Below are 22,417 nucleotides of genomic sequence, written 5' to 3'. Positions count from 1 at the left end.
CTTGAGAATATTTTATCCTGACGTGTCCCCATTTCATCATCAAAGGAAAACCATGTTATCTCCATACGAACGTCGATTGAGGAAGTTCGCGGGAACACAATGGATTCTAACCATCCACACATTTATCATAAAGTTCCTTTATTTATGTAACGTTATCGCACATGTTTCAAAATACACCCCGGGTATTTCCCAATTGGAGAAAATTATTACCCGGGTGATCAGAGGCTGAAATAAAAATACCGAGAGAGAAATAACAATTTAACGACAGGGACTGTCTCCACTTTGTTGGAGGTAAAATAAAAATAAAGACCCGGGATAAAAAATATTTATATGTGTGACCCACGGAGAGCTAGTGAACGTAATCTAAAATAGTTGGAGCAGCGGCATAGCAGGAGATCGTGGAATAATATTAAGTAGAACACATGGGATAAATGTTTTTCGAAAGCTCAGTAGGCCAGGTTTGTTGGTGATTATTGGACGAGGGCGGCTGTTACACGGATGGGGTCGACGGGCGAAGGGCTGCCGCGTGCAACGAGACTGCGAGGCCTCGACGAATGAAATATGCCCAAGAGAGAGCGAGGGAATGAATGAATATTACTTGGCAATAGCTAGAGAGAGATGGAGATGACTGAGGTAACGGACGTTTTAGCTGGAGGCAAGAATCGTTACTCTCGTCTGCTAACTCGTCTACCTAAAGAACAGATCTTTACTCTTTACTCATTCTCTTTTCACCTTGTCGTATTGTTGAGGACGTCAAAGAGCTGTATATATATTATATATATAGATATAGTGTACGAGGAATACATGGATGGGTTATGTGAGCTCTGAAACATGACAAAACGAGTAAAGTCGTAGCCGGTAGATCGCGCAAACTCAACGAAATACGATCATCACTTTATGCGAATTGAGTTATACTCATACCTCGTACCTGGAGATGAGTTTCATAATAATTCTTTTAGTCTCAACAGAACAATGCGTTTCACGTCAGCGATACTACGATCTAACTCAACGGATCCACTCCACAGCCAGGTATTGTGTACAAAGGGACGGACAGAAAGCGAGTAAACGAATGGATACCATGGCACAGACGTAGTATTTTAATAAAAACATAAATTATTTTTAGTTTCCACCATCTACAGCCAGACAATAGACGACTCATTCGTTATGACCAGCCGGTACTAGTCTGCTGTGCAAATTCACCAATGGATCGCAGATAAGCCGAGATCTAGCTGGTGGTTTCGAGCCAACGGGGAGAGAACGAAACTAAAACAGTCTCCGAAAATTAAATATGTTGTGTATAAATGTATGTGAATTATATATAAATGCGTATAATTCATGTGCATTATGGAGAGTTAGGGGAGAGAACGAGTGCAGAAATAGACAGGAAGAGGGACAGTGAGAATGCAGAGAGTATAGGACACAGACGAGTGCGCCCGCGACTCCTGGCAACTTATTGATTTATTCCAAGGGCGAACAACCTACCCGGCACTGCTAGCAGAGCAAAGCACCGCAGTAACACCCCCGACATCTCACCCCCTTATTCACGCTTCCCTTTTACAGAGTAGAGCACGCCGGTCACTCTGCTTAATAATATGCACTGCATTCATTCCCTCTTTAGTTGTTGGAAAACAAAAAAAAGAAAAAAAATATGCTTAGCTTTAGTCTCACACCGCTCGTACCAGCAGCTTCTAATGGATGCGGATCATCGCGTTTTATCTTTTATCATCTTCTCTATATTTTTTTTACACACCAATGCGAGTGTCTTTTTCAGCCTGTATCAATATTTAATATTTAATTTCTAAAATTCCTATAAGTCAAAAAAAAGACTTTTGAACTAGAGTAGAATATGTAGAAATAGAAATGTATGCAGTAGTTGAGCAAAAAAAGGGCACTACGAGACGCCAGGAAGCGCGTACTCCTTCCTATAGTGGTACGGATTTTAAATTCACATTTTCATTTATTTATTTATTATTATTATTATGTATATTTAAATTTATCTCCATGGGTTATATCCAATAAAATAAAATGCTTCTGCACGTTAAAGGCCCGAGGCGGAAGCGTACATACCTGGGTATGTACCTAAAAATATGTTTCCACTTTTACATAAATATATATACATATACATATATATCTATTTATATATCATAGATGTAAGGTGTACAAGTGGGTGAATGAGAACAAAAATATTTATACATGCATATGATGATGAGTTTAACGGTAATACGTTAAACTCTAAGTATGTTTGTTCAAGTATGTATGTCTACATGTTCATTAATTGCATACCAAAGTTCCTCTATGACTCATAATATATACAACTACCGACTAGATTTGTCTAGCAATCCTGGCAATAACAAGCATACGTCTTTATCTTGGGTAAATTTAAATTTAAAGAGAAGCTTTGGTGCTGCTACGAGAGAGTTTACTAATTTAATTATACGTATATTTTGCCTAATTCTCATTTGTAATTAAGCTCGGTATGGTTAATTAGATAGTCGTGATGTTAAGATGCTCTTCAATTATATCGTTTTGGTTACTCTGTTTTTCAGGAAGCACCAAGGAGAGCAAGGGAACTGGAAAGGACGTTTTTCCTGCTGGGCCTTACTCTGGTTAGTATGGACGTATTGATGCTAAATTGACGTTATTTTTGTTTGTTTGATAAGTTGCCGCGGGAACTGGTATTAATTTAAAAAGTGACGGTCAATTTTTGCTAGTCAATTGACATCAATTATCAAACAGTTTTTCTGGGTCACATCACTAGTATGAAGTAATTCAATAAAATAAATAATTTTATTTTTATTTTGATATATTGACATGGTGTAGTTTTGTTATTTTTTAAATAAATTCGATAAGTTATTTTTACATTTAGTAGCATGTACATTTACGTCATTGAGTTATAGAGGGGATTGAACTAATGTCAACTCTGGAAATAATAATATCACCCTGACACATTGGATCTTGGAATAACAAGAAAAGATCAACGAAAATAAATATGTTAAACTTGTAAGATGTACCCAGTAATGACACTGAATCCAAGAATGCCCTCAATTCCAAGTCGATATTAAATATCCTCAGGCACTGCTCAATGTTAAGTCAAGCCAGATCTCGGTTCCTACCGAGCAATCAAAATTTTCCAGAGCATTTCTCTGGTGAGGTCTCAGTAGGCGAGAAAAAATAAAATGAAAAATTTTTAAGAACACAAAAAAGTAAAATATAAAAATATGACGGCGTAAAATATGTAAGAGTTGAAACGTCACTGAAATATCTCAGTGCATCTCACGTTAATTTCGTAGCTGAGGTCTCGTTATTTTCGGCAGTTACAAGTTACTGTGAAAATACACGAGGTCACAGGCAGAGTATGAAGAAATAGAAGAAGAAAAATAAGAAGAAGAGAAAGTAAAGAGGCTTCCTCGAGTTATGCTTCGTCGACACTTCTTACCACGAGGTTATTTTGACAGCAGTCTAGCGTTGATGATACCTTCTTATGCGCTCTCTTTCCTTCATAAATGGCTGGCTTGGCTCATAGCTCAAGATATCTAGTCTAAGTTTGCGGATGACCGAAAAAAAAGTAAAACAAACAACATCCATATAAAATAACTGAGATGGTAAAAACCTGCAAGACATAATTTCTAAGGCGGAAGTAAGTCTCGGATAGTCACCAAACAAAACTACTAACGACTTAACTGTACCGATAATGTCCTATTGCATTGGCTCAGTACTCCACTGAATACCGTACCAGATCAATAACCGAGTCTTGTCTTGACATACTGGATACCGTTTAATTCCAAACAAAGTTATACGATAAAAAAACTGCGGACTTCAAAGAAATCAATTGTATCAAACTACTTGTCATCAGTTATCTCCTGGAAGTAATTTATCTAGCGTCCGCTATTTTTCAGTCTGGGCAGTAAACTCTTGGTCAAGTAAAAGTATTTCAGCAGCGAATACAACTAAATGTAATAATAAGATACTAAACGTGTCAAAAATATAATATTAATGGGGTACACGCTTTAAAGTATAAATTAAAATACGAGTAGGACTATTTTGTACCGGAAGTGGTGCTACTTAAGATGCGGGACGTCGGCGAGACACGTCCGGCTGTGGCTTACAACTTTTTTCGACTGACTACAGGCTCGTGATTTCCATTGCCGAGCTAAAATCATTTCAACAATAGCGTTAATTAATTTTTTAAATTAAATTTTAACTGAAATTTAATTAACTAATTTATGAATGTATTTTTTTTTTGTAATTCCAGGCGGCGAGCCGAGTGACGTACCAAAGAAAAAAGGTTTCTTCAAGAATTTCTGGAAACGTTCACGGCACTACTCTCTGGAGAATCAATAGCCCAGGTGTTACCTTGCTGTTAAATGTCGCCAGCCACGTCGCGGAGATTTTTTGTCACCCCAACAAAGTTATTTAAACAAACAACGTATTAATGGAAATAGTAATAATGAACAACAGCAGCAGCAGCTACCACAAGAGCAACAGAGTCGCAATAATAATAATAATAATAATCATAATCGGAGTCAGCAGCAGCAAGAGCAAGATTACGAACAGCAGCAATTACAACTGGCAACAGCAAATCTTATTGAAAATCCTTGCTGCTGTATTGCGCAATAAAATCACGGGACCGTGACCTCACTAAAAAAATAAAAAGTGTGATTCGTTAAACTGTAAAGTCTGTATTGTAGCGGTGGCAGCGATTAAGAGGGCGTTTTAACGGGAGCCTAGACGCTATTGAAACCTTTTTCTTTTTTTTATACTCTCTATTTATTATACTCCGCTGGTTTTCAATCTTTTACTCTTCAACTTTATAAATTCCCGGGACTCGCTTTCGAAATGAGTCCATTAATATTTTAAACAATCTGGTAAGTAAATTTACTTGGTATTACAATTTTCTATTACTGTTATTATAGTGATACTAGTAATTATAATTACTGTAGATACTGAAATGTAAAGTTAAATATATATATAAATGTATGTGTTTTTTTGTTGCAGTGACATTGAACACAGTGATAGATTATTTTAAGGGAGAGACTTGAATTTTAAAAATAAATACGACTAATGTCTGAGGCGGAGAGATAGAGATGTATTTTCTAGAGTCCAGTGACCGGAAATAAAAGTGGTACGAGTGTTGAAAGACGATATAATAAGTGGCTTCGAAGTGTTATCGCCCAAAGATACCGTTCGATTTTACAAAATTTACAGAAGTAGTTGCTCGCAAGTAATCGCCGCTTTGTTTGTTGTTCATAGTATATATATATTTACTTATATATATACCCTGAAAAACACGATACAAAATAATGATTTTTTAACTAGTAATTTACATCACAAATGATAATAATATATTATATATTAATTAATAAATTAACTAATTTAAATATAAAGGGGTCGAAGTATTTTTTCATATGCGCTTTGCTCGAATGGAAAAAAAAAATGAGTTAATTAAAATTTTTAATAATGAGCACAATGCGCTGTCATAAATACAAATACTAGTCGAAACGAGATGCAATATATTTAATCGCTTGAACGCGAAGTCGGCCAGGATATGATAAAGCAAATGGATAAAAAAAAAATAATAATAATAATAATAATGTAGTGCAGTTTTGTCAAGAATTTATACGCGTGCAGAGTTATGCGACTCAAGTCACCGCGACAATCGATTAACGTGGCTGATAAAAATCGTTCCGTTAAATTAAATATATATGCAGATATATAAATAACAAAATAACGTATCGGATTATTTATATATATGTTACGTGGACATAAAAATAATATTTTGAGTACGAGTTGATGGCATTGTCGTAAAAATACAATTATGTCAATGTCAATCTGGTTGATGCTGAAATAAAAAGATTTATTATTGTAAAAGCTTATGGTAAACCGCTGAAATTTTAAATAATATTTATATTTATATATTTGCCGCTGCTCAATGGTATTTTACAATGCCCAACAGTTATATATATTTATAAATATATACAGAAAAAAACAAATTTCTTGACATAAAAAATTTTTTCGTCCTAATAAAATTTGATACTGAATTTACCCGCCTAATTTTTGAATTTTTTTCAAAATGATAAATTATAAAAAAAAAATATTTCAAATAATTGCACCTGTAGTTTTTTTAATTTTCTACACATGCATTTTTTTTTTGTAATTAATTAGTTTAAAAAAATTGTTAATTGTCTGCTAACTTCAAAATCCTGAAAATTTTACTTACGTCAAGAAATTATTTTTTTTTCTATATATATACATATATATATATTTACTTATGTGTACTAACATACAGCGGCGACAATTCCATTCGAGTAGGATTGTTGACTTAGTTGATATACTCCATTAAACAATTACTATATATATCTATTCATATTAATAGTTAAATTGTAAAAAAAAAATTGATAATTAGTGATTATAATTAAAAATGGTTCTTCTTAAGATCAACAAGACTATTTAAATCTTATTAAAGTAGTTTACTTAATAATTACTATAAGCTGTTGAGAGTGAATAAAAAAAAAAAAAAACAGAAAAACGTTTTTGTGACCCAGACCCAAGTACCGAACTACATGCCTTAAATTTAGTAAAGAGATTTAATTAACACTTATTTATGTATATTGATGAAACCTGGCGCACATTACTCATGTATTAATTAATTAACTAACTAATTAATTAGTATTAATATTAATATAATAGACTACACGTTTAATACGTAAAAAAAAAAAAACAATTGTAGTATAAATATATATAAACACCATGTATTTATGTACCGCATATAAATTTATGGGCAATATATTAATAAGCAGACTCTCTTGGTAGTTTACCGAGTGACATTGTATTTATTAGAGCCTGTGATGTATATATACTTATATATTAATATATATAAATATATACGTGTCTAGCGTATTCATTTTTATTACCAGTTATTCATGATATTAATAAATAATAACAATAATAATACTAACGTATCAACTGACAGTTAATTATTTTCATCGCTTCCGGAAACTTTACCACAAAGTTTAGTCGCAGTCGCCAAAGATTAAGTACAAAATCTGTAGCTTTACCAGAACTCGAGAGTCTAGATTGTAACTCTGTTGACTCGGCTAAATTCTGTGGATTCAAGTCAAGGGAAAGATAAAAATAAATATATATATTTAATAATAATAAAAAAGAAAAAAACTAACAACTGAAAAAAGTCTCGTAGTTGACAGCTCGATCTACATTTAAATCGTTAATAAATTTATTATTTTAAGGGATTTAAAAAAAAATAATTTAAAATTATGAGTGTTAATGTGGTAGGCAGACAAATTTAAAATTATTAATAAATAGAGTAAATAATTATTAAAATTTAATTTAAAAAATTTTGAAATTAACAAGTGCATTTTTAAAATTATTTACTCTATTTATTTAAAATTTTAAATTTGATGTCTGGGACATTGACACAAATTTTAGAATTTATAATTGTACGCCCTCGCAATGGATTTGTAAGCCAAAGTAAAGAGATTAATTATTGAGATTAATGAATGGTTAAATTTAAAAAAATATATAACTCATAGATAATACTGTACGTTTAAATGATTAATTAATTAATGATTAATCGATTTATTATTACGAATCGTGGTACTAAAACCAGTAGATAGATTTTTTATGTGTATGCAAATTTATAAGTAAAATAATCATGACTTATAATCGTCGATATTAATTAGTAAAATAAAAGTTGCCCGCGTTATTGATATAAAAAATAAAACCGGAGAATGACAAGAAATTTTGTACGTAGTCGAGGGTAATAACACGTATAGATATTTTATAAAATTGTGTTTTATTTTTTTATTATTGTCAAATTAATTTACTTACCTTTTCAGAATTAAAGATTATTAAAGAAAAAAAAAAAACAAATATAAGATTATATATAATTAATAATGGATTTAAGTAAATAACTATTATTGTAATAATAATACTAATAATAATAATAATCTAATCTTATCGAGGACGTTTTTGAAACTATAAACTCACGTTTTTTTGTACACCACTTTATACAAATTTATTACTTTATTAACACAATCTTATTTTTGATGTATGCAAAAGAAAAAAAAACTTACGATAAAAAATATCGTTACAAAGCTAGAGCTATAATAAAACCGGCATGTGGACTTCCTTTCTTCCATTTCCATTATTATTTAAACTCTCGTCATCACTTATTGAACTTAATGCTACTGAAGTTAGCCGGCGTTTAATAATTTTTGAATTTTTTCAAAAACGATCTTTTAAAAAAAAAAAATTTCTAAAATGCACTTGTAGATATTAAATTTTCACGTGCGTTCATAAACACATAAGTGTGAATTTAGCTGTCAATTGACAATTTTTTAATGATACTGAAGTTAGCCATCTAATAATTTTTGAATTAGAAACGATAAATTATAAAAAAAAAATTTCACTGTAGTTTTTTAAATTTTCTACACATTTTTTTGTAATTTGTTGGAATAAATTCGTAAATTTTTGTCTTCTAACTTCAGGATCAGGTTTTTTAAATTTTTAAATAAATAAAAAGTAGAATAAAAAATGCGAACTTAAATATTGGAAAAATCAGTACGCGCACTTTTTGAATTTATGAATTGTCTGCTGCATTCACACTCATGCGTATTTTTATTTTTTTTGTTAAAAAAAAAATTCAAAAATTGCTAACTACCTGCCAACTTCAAGATCATCAAACATAACCTTTTTTTTAATTATTACTGTCAATTATTTATTTAAACATTTAAAAACTTTAATTTTACTTATTTAATTAATTAATCCATCTTTTAAATCCTCATCAATCATCTCGACTTATAAATCTTGTTCGTAGTCTATTTAAAATTCTCTGGTGATATGAGTTTTTAAATTTCTTCTTCTCGCGTCGCAGCTCCAACACAATCCAACAACATGTATGCCCTTATATGAGAGGTAATCATCAGTACACCTGCAGTACTCGTGCACAGAAATACAACATGGAACTGCGACATCCAGACGGACTAAAATTAGAAACGGAGTTGAAGAAATTAAATTTAAAAAAAAAAAAAAAGAAACTTTAGAGAAACAAAAAAATAAAATTCCATATCCGGTATGTAGACATTTTTTTTTACAATTATATCAATTTTTATTTGTTTTTTTATCAATAAAAATTGTTACATAGGTAAAGTATCTGATGTCATCATCGTTATCATCATGGGCTGGCGCTTGGCACATTTTTGACAAACTGACAAGCAGCCACGAAATTATTGCGACATTTAAATAGTGTATTGTTAACTAGTATTCTTTTTTTTAATTAATCATTTATTTACTCATTTATTTTTATTTTTTTCGTAGTAAATAGTAAGTGCTAGCAGTAATAGAGTAGCGAGGGAATAAGTTGTAGCGATAGTATTAGCAGCAGCAGAAAACGGTACAGAAAATTACAATACATTGAGTTATTAATTTTTAAAATTTATAAAAAAACTGATATTGTTATTGTTATTAATTTTAAATTTTAAAATTACTGTTAACTCTACGTACACAAACATAATTTTTAAATTTTAAATAGTGACAGTTAAGTCAAGTACAAATACATGTGCACGAGGTGTTTAAAAAACGGAGCGACGGGATTAAAGTCGTCGTTCGTACAAGTTTTTAAAATAAAACCGTCTTCTATTTCCTTTTAGATATTTCCTAGTGAAGCTTAATGCAATGGGTTGCATCAACAAGTCCTTAAAAAGAACGTCAACTTGACACCAGTGATCCGGTTGACACACTTGAATCAATAAAGCCTTTGAATTTACCGGTTTTTTATTTTTATATTTAGTATCAATTGTTGTACAATCGATTAACTTTTTATCCCGTCATTCACATTTTTTTTTAATCATTAATGACAAAAATTGACACGCGTCAGTGCAACGCAAAAAGATTTACATGGATGACATCTTTATGATTATTATTTTTATTATTATTATATTATACGTGTATACAAATAGTAGTAATAGGTATCGCTGCTTGTTTTTTTTTTATTTTTTCAGTTTCATTACAAATTTATTATTAAAAAAATCTCATCGCGCCCATATCTGTTTTTTTTTATTTCATTATTATTAATATTATTATTATAATTATTAATTATTAATATTATTATTACTTATTATTTTTATTCCATTAATAAAAAATCTCAGCAGTTTTATGACACATCGCACTATCTTATACAATTAGCATGTAATGACAATGAGTAGCTAGAAAAAAAAAATAAAAAAAAAAAAAAATAATAAAATATTTAATGAGTTTTGAGGACCGCGTTAGTCTTGTCACAGGTAAAGGATGCAGCCGATCGATTCCCGGACGCCGCTTTGGTTTTCTTATCACGCTTTAGCCACACCGTCGCGCTATTATCTTTCCACCGTTACCTCTTTCTCTTCATGTTCATGTTCATGTTCTTCCACCTCAATCTCCTCCTCATTCTTTATTTTTAATTCTTATCTCCAGACCTCAACGTGAACTTTCTTTTGTGGTTCATTTCATTTCCACTTCTGTCTCTCCCCTCGCTCTCTCTGTTTCTCTCTCTCTCATACTTCATTATCATTGCACACATACAATTACAAATACAAATGATTACACATTTTTATTTTTTTTAAAATTTTCACACTTTTATTTATTTCGTTAACTAAAAAAACATTTTTAAAAAGAAGGCCGTAACTCCGATAAGAATAAATCGTTATCGTAATTATTTTATTTTAAATCACCCAGAATTCTATTAATCAATTAATTTATTTATTTAGAAAATGATTTACAAAACATTTTAAATTATTACTGCAATATTTCAATATTGTAACAAACATTTTATTGTTTTTATCAACAGTTGCCAAAAAATTTCATAGAAAACCCATTGAATTCGCGCTCTTTTTTAAATTTAAATTTCCATATCAATTATTTTTCTTTTTAAATTTTCTCTTACTCATTTTAATTTTCTTTCATACACAAAAACACACACGACGTTGAAGAATCGCGAGCAGCGGCGGCGGGCTTGCGGCTCTTTCCGTCGTTTCTTTCATCGTGCGGCTTAATCTGCTTTTTTTTTTTTTATTTACGTTACATTGTTCATTCGCTGTTATATTTATTTTATTACTTTTCATTTACTTCATTATCTTAATCAAGTTATCGGCTGTACTGTTATCAATATCAATATCATTATTATTAATATTAATATTATTATTATTATTAATAATTAATTAATTAAAAATTAGATAGTTTTGTATTGGTTCCCAGAGGTTACTGCAACAAAAAAATAGGTATCGGCCGTGAGCTAAATTGTTAGTTTAGGTAAACAAATAACATTATTATCTAGAGCAATTTAATTTATAGCTTTACTATATTTAACTTAAAAAAAAAAAAAAAAATAAATAAATAAAAATAAAATGAAATGAAAGCTGGGAAATAAAAATAAGAATCAAGGTAATCGATAAGAGAAAATGCGTGGGTGAATATTAGAGTATAGTACATATATATATTGAAGATATATAGAACGTATGTTAAAACATAAAGAAAGATAAAGAAGTCGTGTAGCAGAACCCGAAGAAGAAGAAGAAGAAAGAAGAAGTAGCATGCGTGCATTTTGGGCGTCAACGAAAAAGCATCAGCTCTTCTTCTCACAAACGGTTACGGTGAGATTAAAATAGATTTTTGGTACGAGGCCCAACAAGTAATTTAAAGTGAGACCGTAAAGATTTAGGTCTCATGTTTCTTGGTTTGAATTTTAAACGTTTAAAAATATATTTTATAAAAATAAACAAATAAATTAATGAATGAAGGAGTAAATGTAAATATAAATTTATATGTATATGTATGTTTATTAATTAAAAAAGTTGTTGACAAACCTAATAGCCACAAGTAAGGAGGTAGTCACCCAACTTTTCGACTACCGAAGCAGCTTGCTGTGGTTGGATTGGATCCTCGTATAGGGAAACTACGACTGCTTGCCCCGTTTTCATGCAGTGGACACCAACTTTACCAAGTTTTGCCCTTATCACACGGTCCGTTCCAGACAAATAGATATACCTATTGCCAGCCAAAGTCACGCCTGATGACGTGAGAATTTCCTGGGAATCGAAACCCTGGACCAGTTTTGCCAGCTCTTCTTTGCTTACCTAAAAATACAAAAATTCACTTTATTAATTAACGCCCATCAATACCAAGTAAATAATTAATTATTTAAATTATAAATAAATCTAGAGATGCTGGCACTACTCGGTAATCGATCGGTACTCGGTACTTCCCCTTTTCTCCCTCTCTGTTCAGTAAAGGCCGACGAACTGATGTCTAAATGACATTCCGACTATCGATTATTTTGTCCACTTTGTTCAGCATAAACCTCCGCTGCCTTGGCTATTACTCTTTATCTTCCTACCACTCATATACTTATCATTATCATATATTTACATTGTATTAAATAAGTACAATAAACTTTAAATAAATTAATTCATTTATTTACTTATTAATTAATGGGAATGACGCCGAGGATGACGATATCGACATATATCTACTCTACTGTATTAAAATCACGAGGTCTTTGCTACTACAGCTCAACCTCTCCATGGTCAATGACGAATGAAAGTGAAAGACGATCGATAAGAGTATCACGCTCTACTTGACATTTCGTTTTCCAAATCCTTTCTGTTTCGCTGATCGTTCACCGACCTGATACCACCGTAAATAATATCCCATTAATTAATTTATCAATTATTAATATCACCAGAGTCGGCTACTCACACTCCAATTAAATCCAATCTTACCCATATATAAATTCTAACAAACCGTAAATCAGCAGAGAAATTAAAGTTTATCTCCACTTATTGCAGACTAAACGAGTGAAAATCATAATCAAGGTCGTCATGGGCATTAGGATTTATCATGATCGCGATCATGATGAGCAAGAGTACACTTGAGAGATTTGTACAACTTGGAGTTACTGATTATCAGATTATCCCCGAGTTTAACGAATTTAACACACATGCATCTGTGTACACATCTAGTTAGACATCATCAGCGTGTGTGTTTAAGTAACAGGGTTTTTTATCTCCATGTGAATCGTCTTTACAGCTATAATACCATACTCTTCTTTACGCTTTAGTCTACTCCAGTATACCCGGCAAGGCATGACATAGACGAGCAGGTTTCAGAATAAACGAATGTTCGAGAAAGCACGAGGGGACGAGGACGAGTGAGAAATATCGCTGGAAAGTGAGACACGATATTGAAGGAGAGGAAATATATATATACATATATTTATATATATATGTATATATATGTATGTATGAATAAGCTGTGAGTGTGTCGTACTTGTGAGTCACAAGGAACTCTCGGCGGTGGACACGTTACTGGGCTTCATGATGAATCATTCAGAAGACAGTTGTTTCAACAAACCACGCAAATATTTTAATATTTAAAATATTATATTTTTTAGGTACCATCTATTCTCATGCTCGACTCTATTTACAAACTCCTCGTTCAGACTTGGCTGTGGAGAGAAAATTTAAATTAATATTCAGTTATTTATAAGTGGGTTTGTTGCAATTTAAAATTTTCAAATCCGTTGATAGGAAAATCAGCAGACTGCGACTGAGTAATAAAATAATTTACTTTTTATTGCTGCAGTACTATTGTTGATGTGGGTTTTTTAAAGAGCGACGAATACGATACGCTCCTGAAGCAAGGATGCCGTCCGTTTCAGCCGGCTGTCGCCATTTTGGCGTCCGCAACCGGAAAGTGTGCACGCAAACTCTCCAACGCGCGTGGCAGCTGCCGACTTTTATCTTCTCGCACAAATGCACAGGGAGAAAGAAAGAAAATACGTATATATATATACATATATATATATATATATATATATATAAAAATAAATGGACAAAAGATAAAAAATTTAAACGAAAGATTGTATTCCCTGGAGAAACAATGAAAAACATAAAGGCGTTTTCACTTGGACTGACAACTGATCTACTGTCTCATTATTACGATAGATTACTTTTTTAATTAAATAAATAAATCGTATCATGCTCCAAGTATTTAATTGCAAAAAATTTCTAATTTAAATCCTGCTTACTCTATTTACTCCAAACAAATCTCTATTTTATCAATAGACATCTACTTTTTATCAGCGTCTAAATTCAAATGACAATTCCACTGCTTTTGACATTTGATAAATTTTTGACATTTCCTTCATTACTTTTTTTACATTACGTGATACAATTTATATTTTTATATTTTTTAAAATTATCAGTAGTCATGATGATAAAAAAAAGGAAATGAGATAATTTGCCAGTCGCCATGTTGAGTTTAGAAAACATAAATAAAAAAATAACCGTTGGAAGATCGATCAACGCGAGGCGGCGGTTTTAGCGAAATTCGAATACCACTGCCACACCCTCTTGCTCGTGCGAACACATATCAGCCCTTTTAGCTTCAGCTTCATCTGTTGTCCTCGGAGTAACAATGCCAGTTGATAATACTGTCAAACCTGACAGAATAATACCTCTAGCATAATAATAAATACATACGTCCATCCATTCGCATATATAAAACTCTACATACATGTACATACATATAAATATATATATATATATATATATATATATATATATAACAATAATCGATTGGCTGAGAGAGCCGCAGCGTGACTTTCGTCATTATCCGCTTCTTGACATCTCATCAAGCCAATGATCCGTCTGCGAAAGGCAACGAAAAAAAAAAAAGAAAAAGAAGTTATTCTGGATCGATGCGCGCACGCCCTGACGTAAAATCCCACACGGCTTGATAAATATATTTGTGTATAGATTTTCCAGGAGTATTTTAAGGATTCAGATTACAGATGCAGCGAAATCGATGAATTTTTTTAGAGATGTTAAAAAATCTGGGCTACATCTACGTGGCAAGAAGCGCGCGCTGTATCCCTTTGATAAATTAGTGACCGTAGGAATGAATACTAGCAAATGTTTCGGGGTTAGAAAATGCCGTGTAACCGGCACGGAGACCTTGACTACCACCGCGTCGAGAGCAATCGTGAGGGCCAAGCCGGTAGGCATTATGGCGTATACAGATGTCCGTTTTATCTCGTAATATCTTCTTCTCTTTCTGTCTCTCCTTCCTCCTCTTTCAACCTCCAACATAAAATGACACTAAATAAAATATTTTTTACAAGTTAAAGCTACGACTCGTCGATTGTGCGGCCGATGGAAGCAAAGAGAGAGGATTCCAAACTTTTTCACCGTTTCTTTTTTTAAAATCAAACAAAGCTACTTATCGCTCGGACCACATTTTATAAACCTGATAACTGATATGGGAGTACTATCTACGAATAACAAATAACAAATAAATTAATAAAGTATACCGAGTACGAGTACGGTGGTTTTAATTTAAATTTAAAACTAAGGACCCAATGGCCGGTATTTTTTAGGTAGCATACAACAAAGTACTCACTTCAAAGCCGTCCGATTTCGCCCACAGGTTTCCATCGTGCCCGGCGATTGCTGCTTTCGTCACGCACCTCGACGCGAGCAGCTGCTTGTCAATGTAATCCTGCCAGCTCATGATTAACCGGTAAGATTTCTTCCTTAAATCAACGTCTTCACCACAACAAAAAAAAATAAATAGATAAATTCAAATTACTCCTCCAATAATTATCTATATCTACATCTATCTATCTATATGTATGCATATATCTAAATATATATATATATATATATATATATATATATATATATATATATATACATATAAATGTATAGATAATTCTTAACTTTAATAAATAATAATTGTACCACCTCTACTTCTATATTAAAAAATGTCTGGGGTTTTGTCCACACCGCGAATGGAGACTCGTGTTGTAGATAAAACGGCTAAGACTTAATAATATTTTACGGCACTGGAGACACTCAGGAGATACCAGAGCAGTCACCGTTGACTCACGTCTTTGGATAAGAAGTTGAGACTACCACGACACGATTCGTTCGACTAGTCGTCTCTCCAACTCGCACGTCGCGCCACCCTTACTTTTAACTCTCTCTCTCTTTCCCTCCACTGGTGGCAGCCTTCCGGAGCATCAAAACCCAGGGTCTCTATATCTACTCCTACCAGGTCCGCTCTGCCCCCAATAAAATCCTACCGTGATTATAGACATCCAGCAACCAGCGGTACCAACCCACCCACCACCTAAAATGCTAAAATTTAATTACCTCCTATCTGATAATAATTTAATCGTCATATAATTTTATAATTGCATACAAACTTGCATTTTACCTCTACTTTAAATTTAATTGTGCTGATAATCATTTTTTAATTAATCACTGTAATCTTTTTCAGTTTTATCAAATGACTCATTAAATTTGCTGGGGCTCAGGGTCGTAGCCAATTAAACGCTTTTTTGGAATTTGCTGCGATGGAGATCAAGTGAAAAAAAAATATGATACTCAGTGATTGGAAGATTATTGATTATTATGGTTGCAGAATAATTAATAAAATGACCGAGCAAGCGCCAAGTTTATGAGTCATCGGATTTAAAATAACGTTGCTCGTCATCTTGCTCGAGGCCCTGACAATGTTACGACGAGGATGACGTCAAATTTATTTTTTTTACCGGCATATTGCCAACTTGGTAATGCCAACTTGTATGTGATGCTGTTGGTGTTGGTAAACTCATGCTCGTAATGGAGTAGCTGGAGCTGCTGGCGGGGATTTAAATAATAGGGTAGAGGGGGTGATCATACTCCACGTGTTTTTAATTTTTAAATTTTATTTCTTGTGCTTTTTAGTATGTATTGAATAAATAATTGGTATTTAAATAATATAGCAAGATGATGCACGTTGCGAGTCCTAATGACATCAAAATTTATGATTTGAGTGCTGGGATATCACTTCCAGAAGTAAGTTGTGATATTTGTTAATTAACCTATAAATAATAATATGTAAATGAAAATTTGTTATTGTTTATTTTTCCAGTGGATATCAGCACAAAAAAGGAGGAGTTTATTAAAAAAACATGCGCGTAAGTAATTTTATTTTTTTAAATCAGATTTGTTGAGGATGTTGATGATGATTTTGTTACAGGTCTGCGTAGCGAGATCCAACTTATACAGGATTTTGATATGCCTGGTGTGAGCACTTCTGTTAAAATATCTAGAGATGGACAGAGTATTTTAGCGACAGGGATTTACAAACCGCGAGTTAAATGTTTTGACACCAAGGAACTGTCGATGAAATTTGAACGATGCTTTGATTCGGAAGTTGTCAACTTTCAAATTTTATCTGATGATTACAGTAAAGTAAATACATTTGTTATTTATATTTTTAATTGTTGTTGTTATTATAAATTTTTTAAAATTTTGTAGCTCGTATTTCTTCACTGTGACAGGCATGTGGAAATTCATGCCGCCCATGGAAAGTATTACAGACTACGAATACCCAGATTTGGTCGGGATCTAGAGTATCATTATCCTTCATGTGATTTATTTATTGTAGGAGTCAGGTCAGCATCACCGAGTCTAGAGTTTATATTTTTAAATTAAAATTTTAAGTATGACATTAATAATTATTTTATTTTTTAGTAATGAAATATACAGACTAAGTTTGGAAAGAGGTCAATTTTTAAAACCATTTGAATCAGAGTCCGCGGCAATAAACAAATGTGCTATTAATCCAGAGCATCATCTTCTGACTGTCGGTACTCAGGAAGGAAAAGTTGAGGCCTGGGATCCAAGAATTAAAGACAAAGTCGGCACTTTAGATTGTGCTTTTTATTGTGCGACACAAAATTTGAGGTAACGCAGCATTTTTTCTGCCAAGTACTTGGCCCTGATGAAATTAAATTTAAATAAATTATTATTTTAGTATGGATACTGTGCCATCAGTTACGTCATTGAAATTCAAAGGAGGCTTAACAATGGCCGTAGGAACAGCCACAGGTCAAATTTTACTATACGATATTAGATCTAATAAACCCTTTTTAATGAAAGATCATATGTATGGTTTACCAATAAGAGGAATTGACTTCAATGACAAAATGGATTTAGTTTATTCAATGGATAGTTCTATTGTCAAAATTTGGGAAAAAAATACCGTAAGTAATTATTTTGTTAATTAATTAAGTACTCGATTGATTGATTGATTTATTTATAGGGAAAATTATACACATCAATAGAATCAAAATCAGATTTTAATGACTTATGTGTAGTACCAGATACAGGTTTCTTATTTATTGCGAATGAAGCACCGAAAATAAAGACATATTTTATCCCAAGTCTTGGACCTGCGCCATCTTGGTGCAGCAGACTCGATAATTTGACTGAAGAAATGGAAGAGACGAATTACGAAACAGTTTATGATGATTACAAATTTGTGACTGAAAAAGAATTAGACGAATTAGGATTTTCACATTTGAAAGGGACGAATATGTTGCGTGCTTACATGCACGGTTACTTCATGGACGTGAGACTTTGGCGCAAAGCTAAGGATGCTATCCAGCCGTTCTCATTTGAAGAATTTAAGAAGAAAAAAATACGAGAAGCGATTAATGAAAATCGCGCAAGTAAAATTAAAATTGATAAACTTCCTCAGATTAATAAGGAGCTTGCTTATAAATTAATGGAAAATGAAACGAATAACAAGAATATTAAGAAGAAAAAAGGAGCTGAAAGTCTACTCAAAGACGATCGTTTCAAGACTCTCTTTACCAATCCAGATTTTCAAGTTGACAAAAACGCTGAAGAGTTTATTCTTCACAATCCAGTTATTGCGCAGCTGGATAAAAGCAAAGAGAAAAAATTACGCGCTCTTGAGACTAAGCAGCCGAAAGAAAAAATACTCACTGCTTTTGATGATGATGACCGTAAGTATTTTAAATTATTATTATTTATTGTAAATAAAAAAATGCATACATGATTTATTATTTTATTATTATTAATATAGATCGTCAAGATTCCGATGATGAATTATTACGTGACTCGAGTTCTGATGACGACAAGCCCTGGTCTGAAGATGTTAAGAAGAAGTATCGTCAGTTGAAACGAATTAGGAGAGAAGCTGAAGAGAATGAAGAAGATGAAGACGAAGATGATGAAGATAAAGTTAAAAATAAAGATGGCGGTGGACGAGTTGGGGATAAAAAGCAGCCGAGATTTTTCGAAGTCAAAGAAGGTGTTGAATTCCGAGGAGGAAAAGCTTACATGAAGAAAAGAAATAAGTCAGTCTTTTTTTCATTGAATATTTTAATTGATAATTATTTTTTTTATTGTTGCTAATAAAATAAAATATTATTTTTTCAGAGCGAGTTTGGAAGAACGATTACAGCGAGAGGAAGCGAGTTCGTCAAAAATAAAAGGCGCTCGGGGCAATAGAGAAATGACTTTTACTATTAATAAGGTAATTAATGAGTTTTGCAATACACAATAATTTTTATTTATTGATTAAGAGTTTGCTGATGTTAATTTTTTTTGTTAAAGAAAAAATTCGGAAAGGGCAGAGATGCTGTCAAGCACAGGAGAGCTGATCAAAAAGGTCTCCTGAGACCTGCGGGTAATATTGGAAAGCGGAAAAAGTTTTAAATAAAAATAATTTTTTATTTTCTCAATTTATTTTTTTTTTATTTTTCCTATTTATGTACATATTTAAATTTATTGTATGTAAGTTAAGTACGGAGTATTAAGTAGTTTATTATAATAAACTTTGTTGAATAAAAATAAATTGCGTGTAATTTATACTCACACCGATACGATGTAATTCAAATCTTAATTGCCGCCAATAAAATTTATAATTTCGTACTGATTGGTCTGGAGTTTGTGGTAATCTGGGAGTGATTGGTAATAAATTATTTATTGTGTTTACTTTCAACAAAGTATCGGTTTGAAAAAAATAAAAAAATTCCGCAGTAAGTGGAATGAAATATCTTTTTTAAAAGGTGAAGAGTCATCGCACGAGTGATAAAAATTTAGCAATGTATTGTAAAATTGTAAAAATCGAGTGTCGGTGTATATTTATTACCGAGTACGTGGGGAATGATATTTATTTATTGTCATTAGAATGGTAAGTTGCAATTAGTTCTTATTATCCATTTATTTTGAATTGACGTTAGCTCTCAATTTAATTTTTTTCGCGGTAACAATAAAACTTATCGCCCGTTAATCTTAAATAATAATTTACTGTCTGAAATGGGACGTACAGATAAAAAGGATGACGTTATTGATTTTTTTGATCGTAAAAATGTAAATAATTATTGTAATTGTTAATATTTAAATAATTTAACTGTCATAGTATGAAATAAAATCTATACAATAGAGTAGTTATTATTTTTTTAGACTAACGTTGACACCAACGGCTCATCAAATGGAAAAGATTCATCATCTGAATTTGAAAACGTGGATCCTAGAACTTCAGTTTTGTCGGAATTACAATTACGCAGTACAGAGGTACCTTTTAATTACAAAGCAATAATAAAAAAAAATAAAATCTATTTATTGGAATATTAATTAATGAAGTAATGATTAACAGCATAGATTAATAACAGAGACACCAGATTATGAAAATCTCAGTACGTCTGCGATTCTCCATTACTGCAAATGTAAAATTCTACGTCCTTATCTCCGACTTCTAGCAGTTATGGGTTTGAAACCGACCGCCACAGATTCCGAACACTTTTCTAGGTATTGCGTTCTGTCAAACATTCATACATTCCAAGTTATTATTTTTATGTGCGTCGGATATATTCTTCAGTACATGGCATGTTTTAGGTAATTAATCAAAATTATTATTATTTTGCCTATTACAATTTACAGTTATTCTATACTGCAAAAAATTGGGAGTAAATTTTGAGGGATTACAGATTTTATTTAAACCCTGCAAGTCCAGTCACTCCAGCTTTTCTTCCTCACTGCCTACATTTCGTTATCCTGCACCAAGTCTTTGATCCGCGATTACTCGTAACTAGTCAATTAATTAATTAATTACGATAATGAATATAAAATATCTAATTTATCAATAGAAGAGACCGCGGATTCTGTTACAAACTCATGCCAGTAAAGTATGAAGAGACAGAAAACATAACTCGAGCACAAGTTTACGAGCAAATATGCTACGGGAACGCAATCTTCAGCTACTTGATTCCCAGTACTCTTCATCTGGTAGCTTACTTATACACAGTTTATCTATTTCGTATACAAGAAAACGAACAGTTACCCAATCTTATGGAAAGAGCTTTTCTACTATCTTCAAATTCAGCGAATCGGGGCAATCAGAAAAAACTTGTTAGAATTTTATGGCTGTTTATTGGATTGAGTGGTGTGTGGATGACCATGGCACTGATAACTGTCAATATTATGATGGCACAAGGAACTATTAGATTTCAATGGCTTGATCAAAGGTATCCATCTATTACTATCAGAGAATTCCCTAAAATAAATCAATAAATGATATAATACTTTTCTACAGTCCGAAACAAGTAAAAGAAATATGCAAAGTATTTTTAATTATCTGCACTCTGTGGCACGACATGGTCCAGGGTACGATAATAACGAGTTATTGCTTGCAAGGTCAATTATTAGTGGCCCATTTGTCATTTTTAAAGGTAAAATTACTGGAACATACTTTGCCGGCGACTGATTGGATGAAAGTAAGTATCTTGCTGAAGATAAATGATAAATTATTGAGTAACTGAAAATTATTTACAGGAAATATTGGAATTTAAAAAATTATTAAAGTACTTCAATGACGACTTGGGCCCGGCAGTCTGTATTTACACAGTTGTAAACTTGTCATGGGCAGCAGCTGGAACCGCGTGGTTGCTACAATACGACAGTGTTGATTCCAAAGAAAATCTTGTTCCGTATGTCAGCATTGTCAATGTTATCTTGTGGATCATGATATCCGTTGTCCCATTTGTTCAGGCCGCCCGTTTGACGACCGCCTGCTCTATGATGCAGAGCATCGGTCATGAAGTACGAGTACGACCGTTTGTTTACCAAGGCACACCTGGAAAAGATCTTGATTCTATTTTACTGTATACTTCCTCATTAAAAATGTACGCGAAAATGTTTCGAGTACCGGTTACTGGAAGATATCTTTGTTTGTTTCTTACTATTGGGTCTATTGTTATAATTACTCTCGGCCAGTGTCATTTCTTCTCTTGATGCTCTGATACAACTGAATAAAATTTTTTTTCAAGTCTTATACATATCAAAGTCCTCTACAGAAAATTTTTCAATTTTATTTATTAAATTTTACAGGAGGCAAAAGTAATTTTAGTAATTAATTTATTTATTTTTTAATCCTAAAAATAAAATATTTATATTTAGCACAAAATTTTACTTTAATAATTCTGTCAAATTTGAATTATTGATCCATTTGACATTCCTGGATGGAATTCCCTGATATCTATGAAAAATGTGAGCCAGCAATA

The 22,417-nt window shown here is 32.3% G+C and overlaps 4 protein-coding genes across 13 annotated transcripts in view; 3 read left to right on the top strand and 1 right to left on the bottom strand.

Moving 5' to 3' along the window:
- The window catches only part of LOC103571062 (uncharacterized), a 31,284-nt gene extending 24,396 nt beyond the window's left edge, over positions 1-6,888 (top strand). For all 6 annotated transcript variants that reach the window (XM_014442507.2, XM_014442505.2, XM_014442503.2 and 3 more), the window contains 3 exons: positions 2,547-2,606; positions 4,253-4,865; positions 4,996-6,888. In XM_014442507.2, coding sequence (XP_014297993.1) covers positions 2,547-2,606; positions 4,253-4,341 — 149 coding nt within the window. In that variant the 3' untranslated portion in view covers positions 4,342-4,865; positions 4,996-6,888. The remainder of the gene's footprint in view (positions 1-2,546; positions 2,607-4,252; positions 4,866-4,995) is intronic.
- Positions 6,889-8,021: 1,133 nt separating this feature from the next.
- On the bottom strand, positions 8,022-16,026 carry LOC103571061 (profilin). 2 transcript variants are annotated; one of them, XM_008549046.3, is made up of 4 exons: positions 15,798-16,023; positions 15,454-15,599; positions 11,859-12,128; positions 8,022-8,999 (listed from the first exon to the last, which is right to left on the bottom strand). In XM_008549046.3, exons 2-3 carry the CDS (start codon positions 15,562-15,564, stop codon positions 11,859-11,861), a joined length of 381 nt encoding a protein of 126 aa, XP_008547268.1. In that variant the 5' UTR covers positions 15,565-15,599; positions 15,798-16,023; the 3' UTR covers positions 8,022-8,999. The 2 variants fall into 2 exon arrangements, with proteins under 2 accessions (XP_008547268.1, XP_008547269.1); XM_008549047.3 differs by lacking the exon at positions 8,022-8,999 and adding an exon at positions 9,094-11,256 and having other exon boundaries at positions 15,798-16,026.
- Positions 16,027-16,689: 663 nt separating this feature from the next.
- On the top strand, positions 16,690-19,710 carry LOC103571157 (nucleolar protein 10). Its single transcript, XM_014442498.2, has 10 exons — positions 16,690-16,895; positions 16,972-17,017; positions 17,080-17,294; positions 17,361-17,497; positions 17,577-17,789; positions 17,860-18,088; positions 18,148-18,856; positions 18,937-19,210; positions 19,293-19,389; positions 19,470-19,710. The coding sequence occupies exons 1-10, from the start codon at positions 16,827-16,829 to the stop codon at positions 19,569-19,571; spliced, it is 2,091 nt and encodes a 696-aa protein (XP_014297984.1). The 5' UTR covers positions 16,690-16,826; the 3' UTR covers positions 19,572-19,710.
- Positions 19,711-19,968: 258 nt separating this feature from the next.
- LOC106693692 (uncharacterized) lies at positions 19,969-22,248 on the top strand. Of its 4 annotated transcripts, none has more exons than XM_014442500.2 (6): positions 19,969-20,049; positions 20,322-20,432; positions 20,520-20,753; positions 21,005-21,382; positions 21,451-21,631; positions 21,690-22,248. In XM_014442500.2, exons 2-6 carry the CDS (start codon positions 20,350-20,352, stop codon positions 22,146-22,148), a joined length of 1,335 nt encoding a protein of 444 aa, XP_014297986.1. In that variant the 5' UTR covers positions 19,969-20,049; positions 20,322-20,349; the 3' UTR covers positions 22,149-22,248. The 4 variants fall into 4 exon arrangements, with proteins under 4 accessions (XP_014297986.1, XP_053596801.1, XP_014297985.1 ...); XM_053740826.1 differs by having other exon boundaries at positions 20,515-20,753; positions 21,720-22,248; XM_014442499.2 differs by having other exon boundaries at positions 20,515-20,753.
- Positions 22,249-22,417: the final 169 nt, after the last annotated feature.

Source organism: Microplitis demolitor, chromosome 7 (assembly GCF_026212275.2).
Source record: "Microplitis demolitor isolate Queensland-Clemson2020A chromosome 7, iyMicDemo2.1a, whole genome shotgun sequence".
Taxonomy (NCBI): domain Eukaryota; kingdom Metazoa; phylum Arthropoda; class Insecta; order Hymenoptera; family Braconidae; genus Microplitis; species Microplitis demolitor.
The sequence above is the reverse complement of the archived record's forward strand: the minus strand, read 5'-3'. Positions and strand labels throughout refer to the sequence as shown.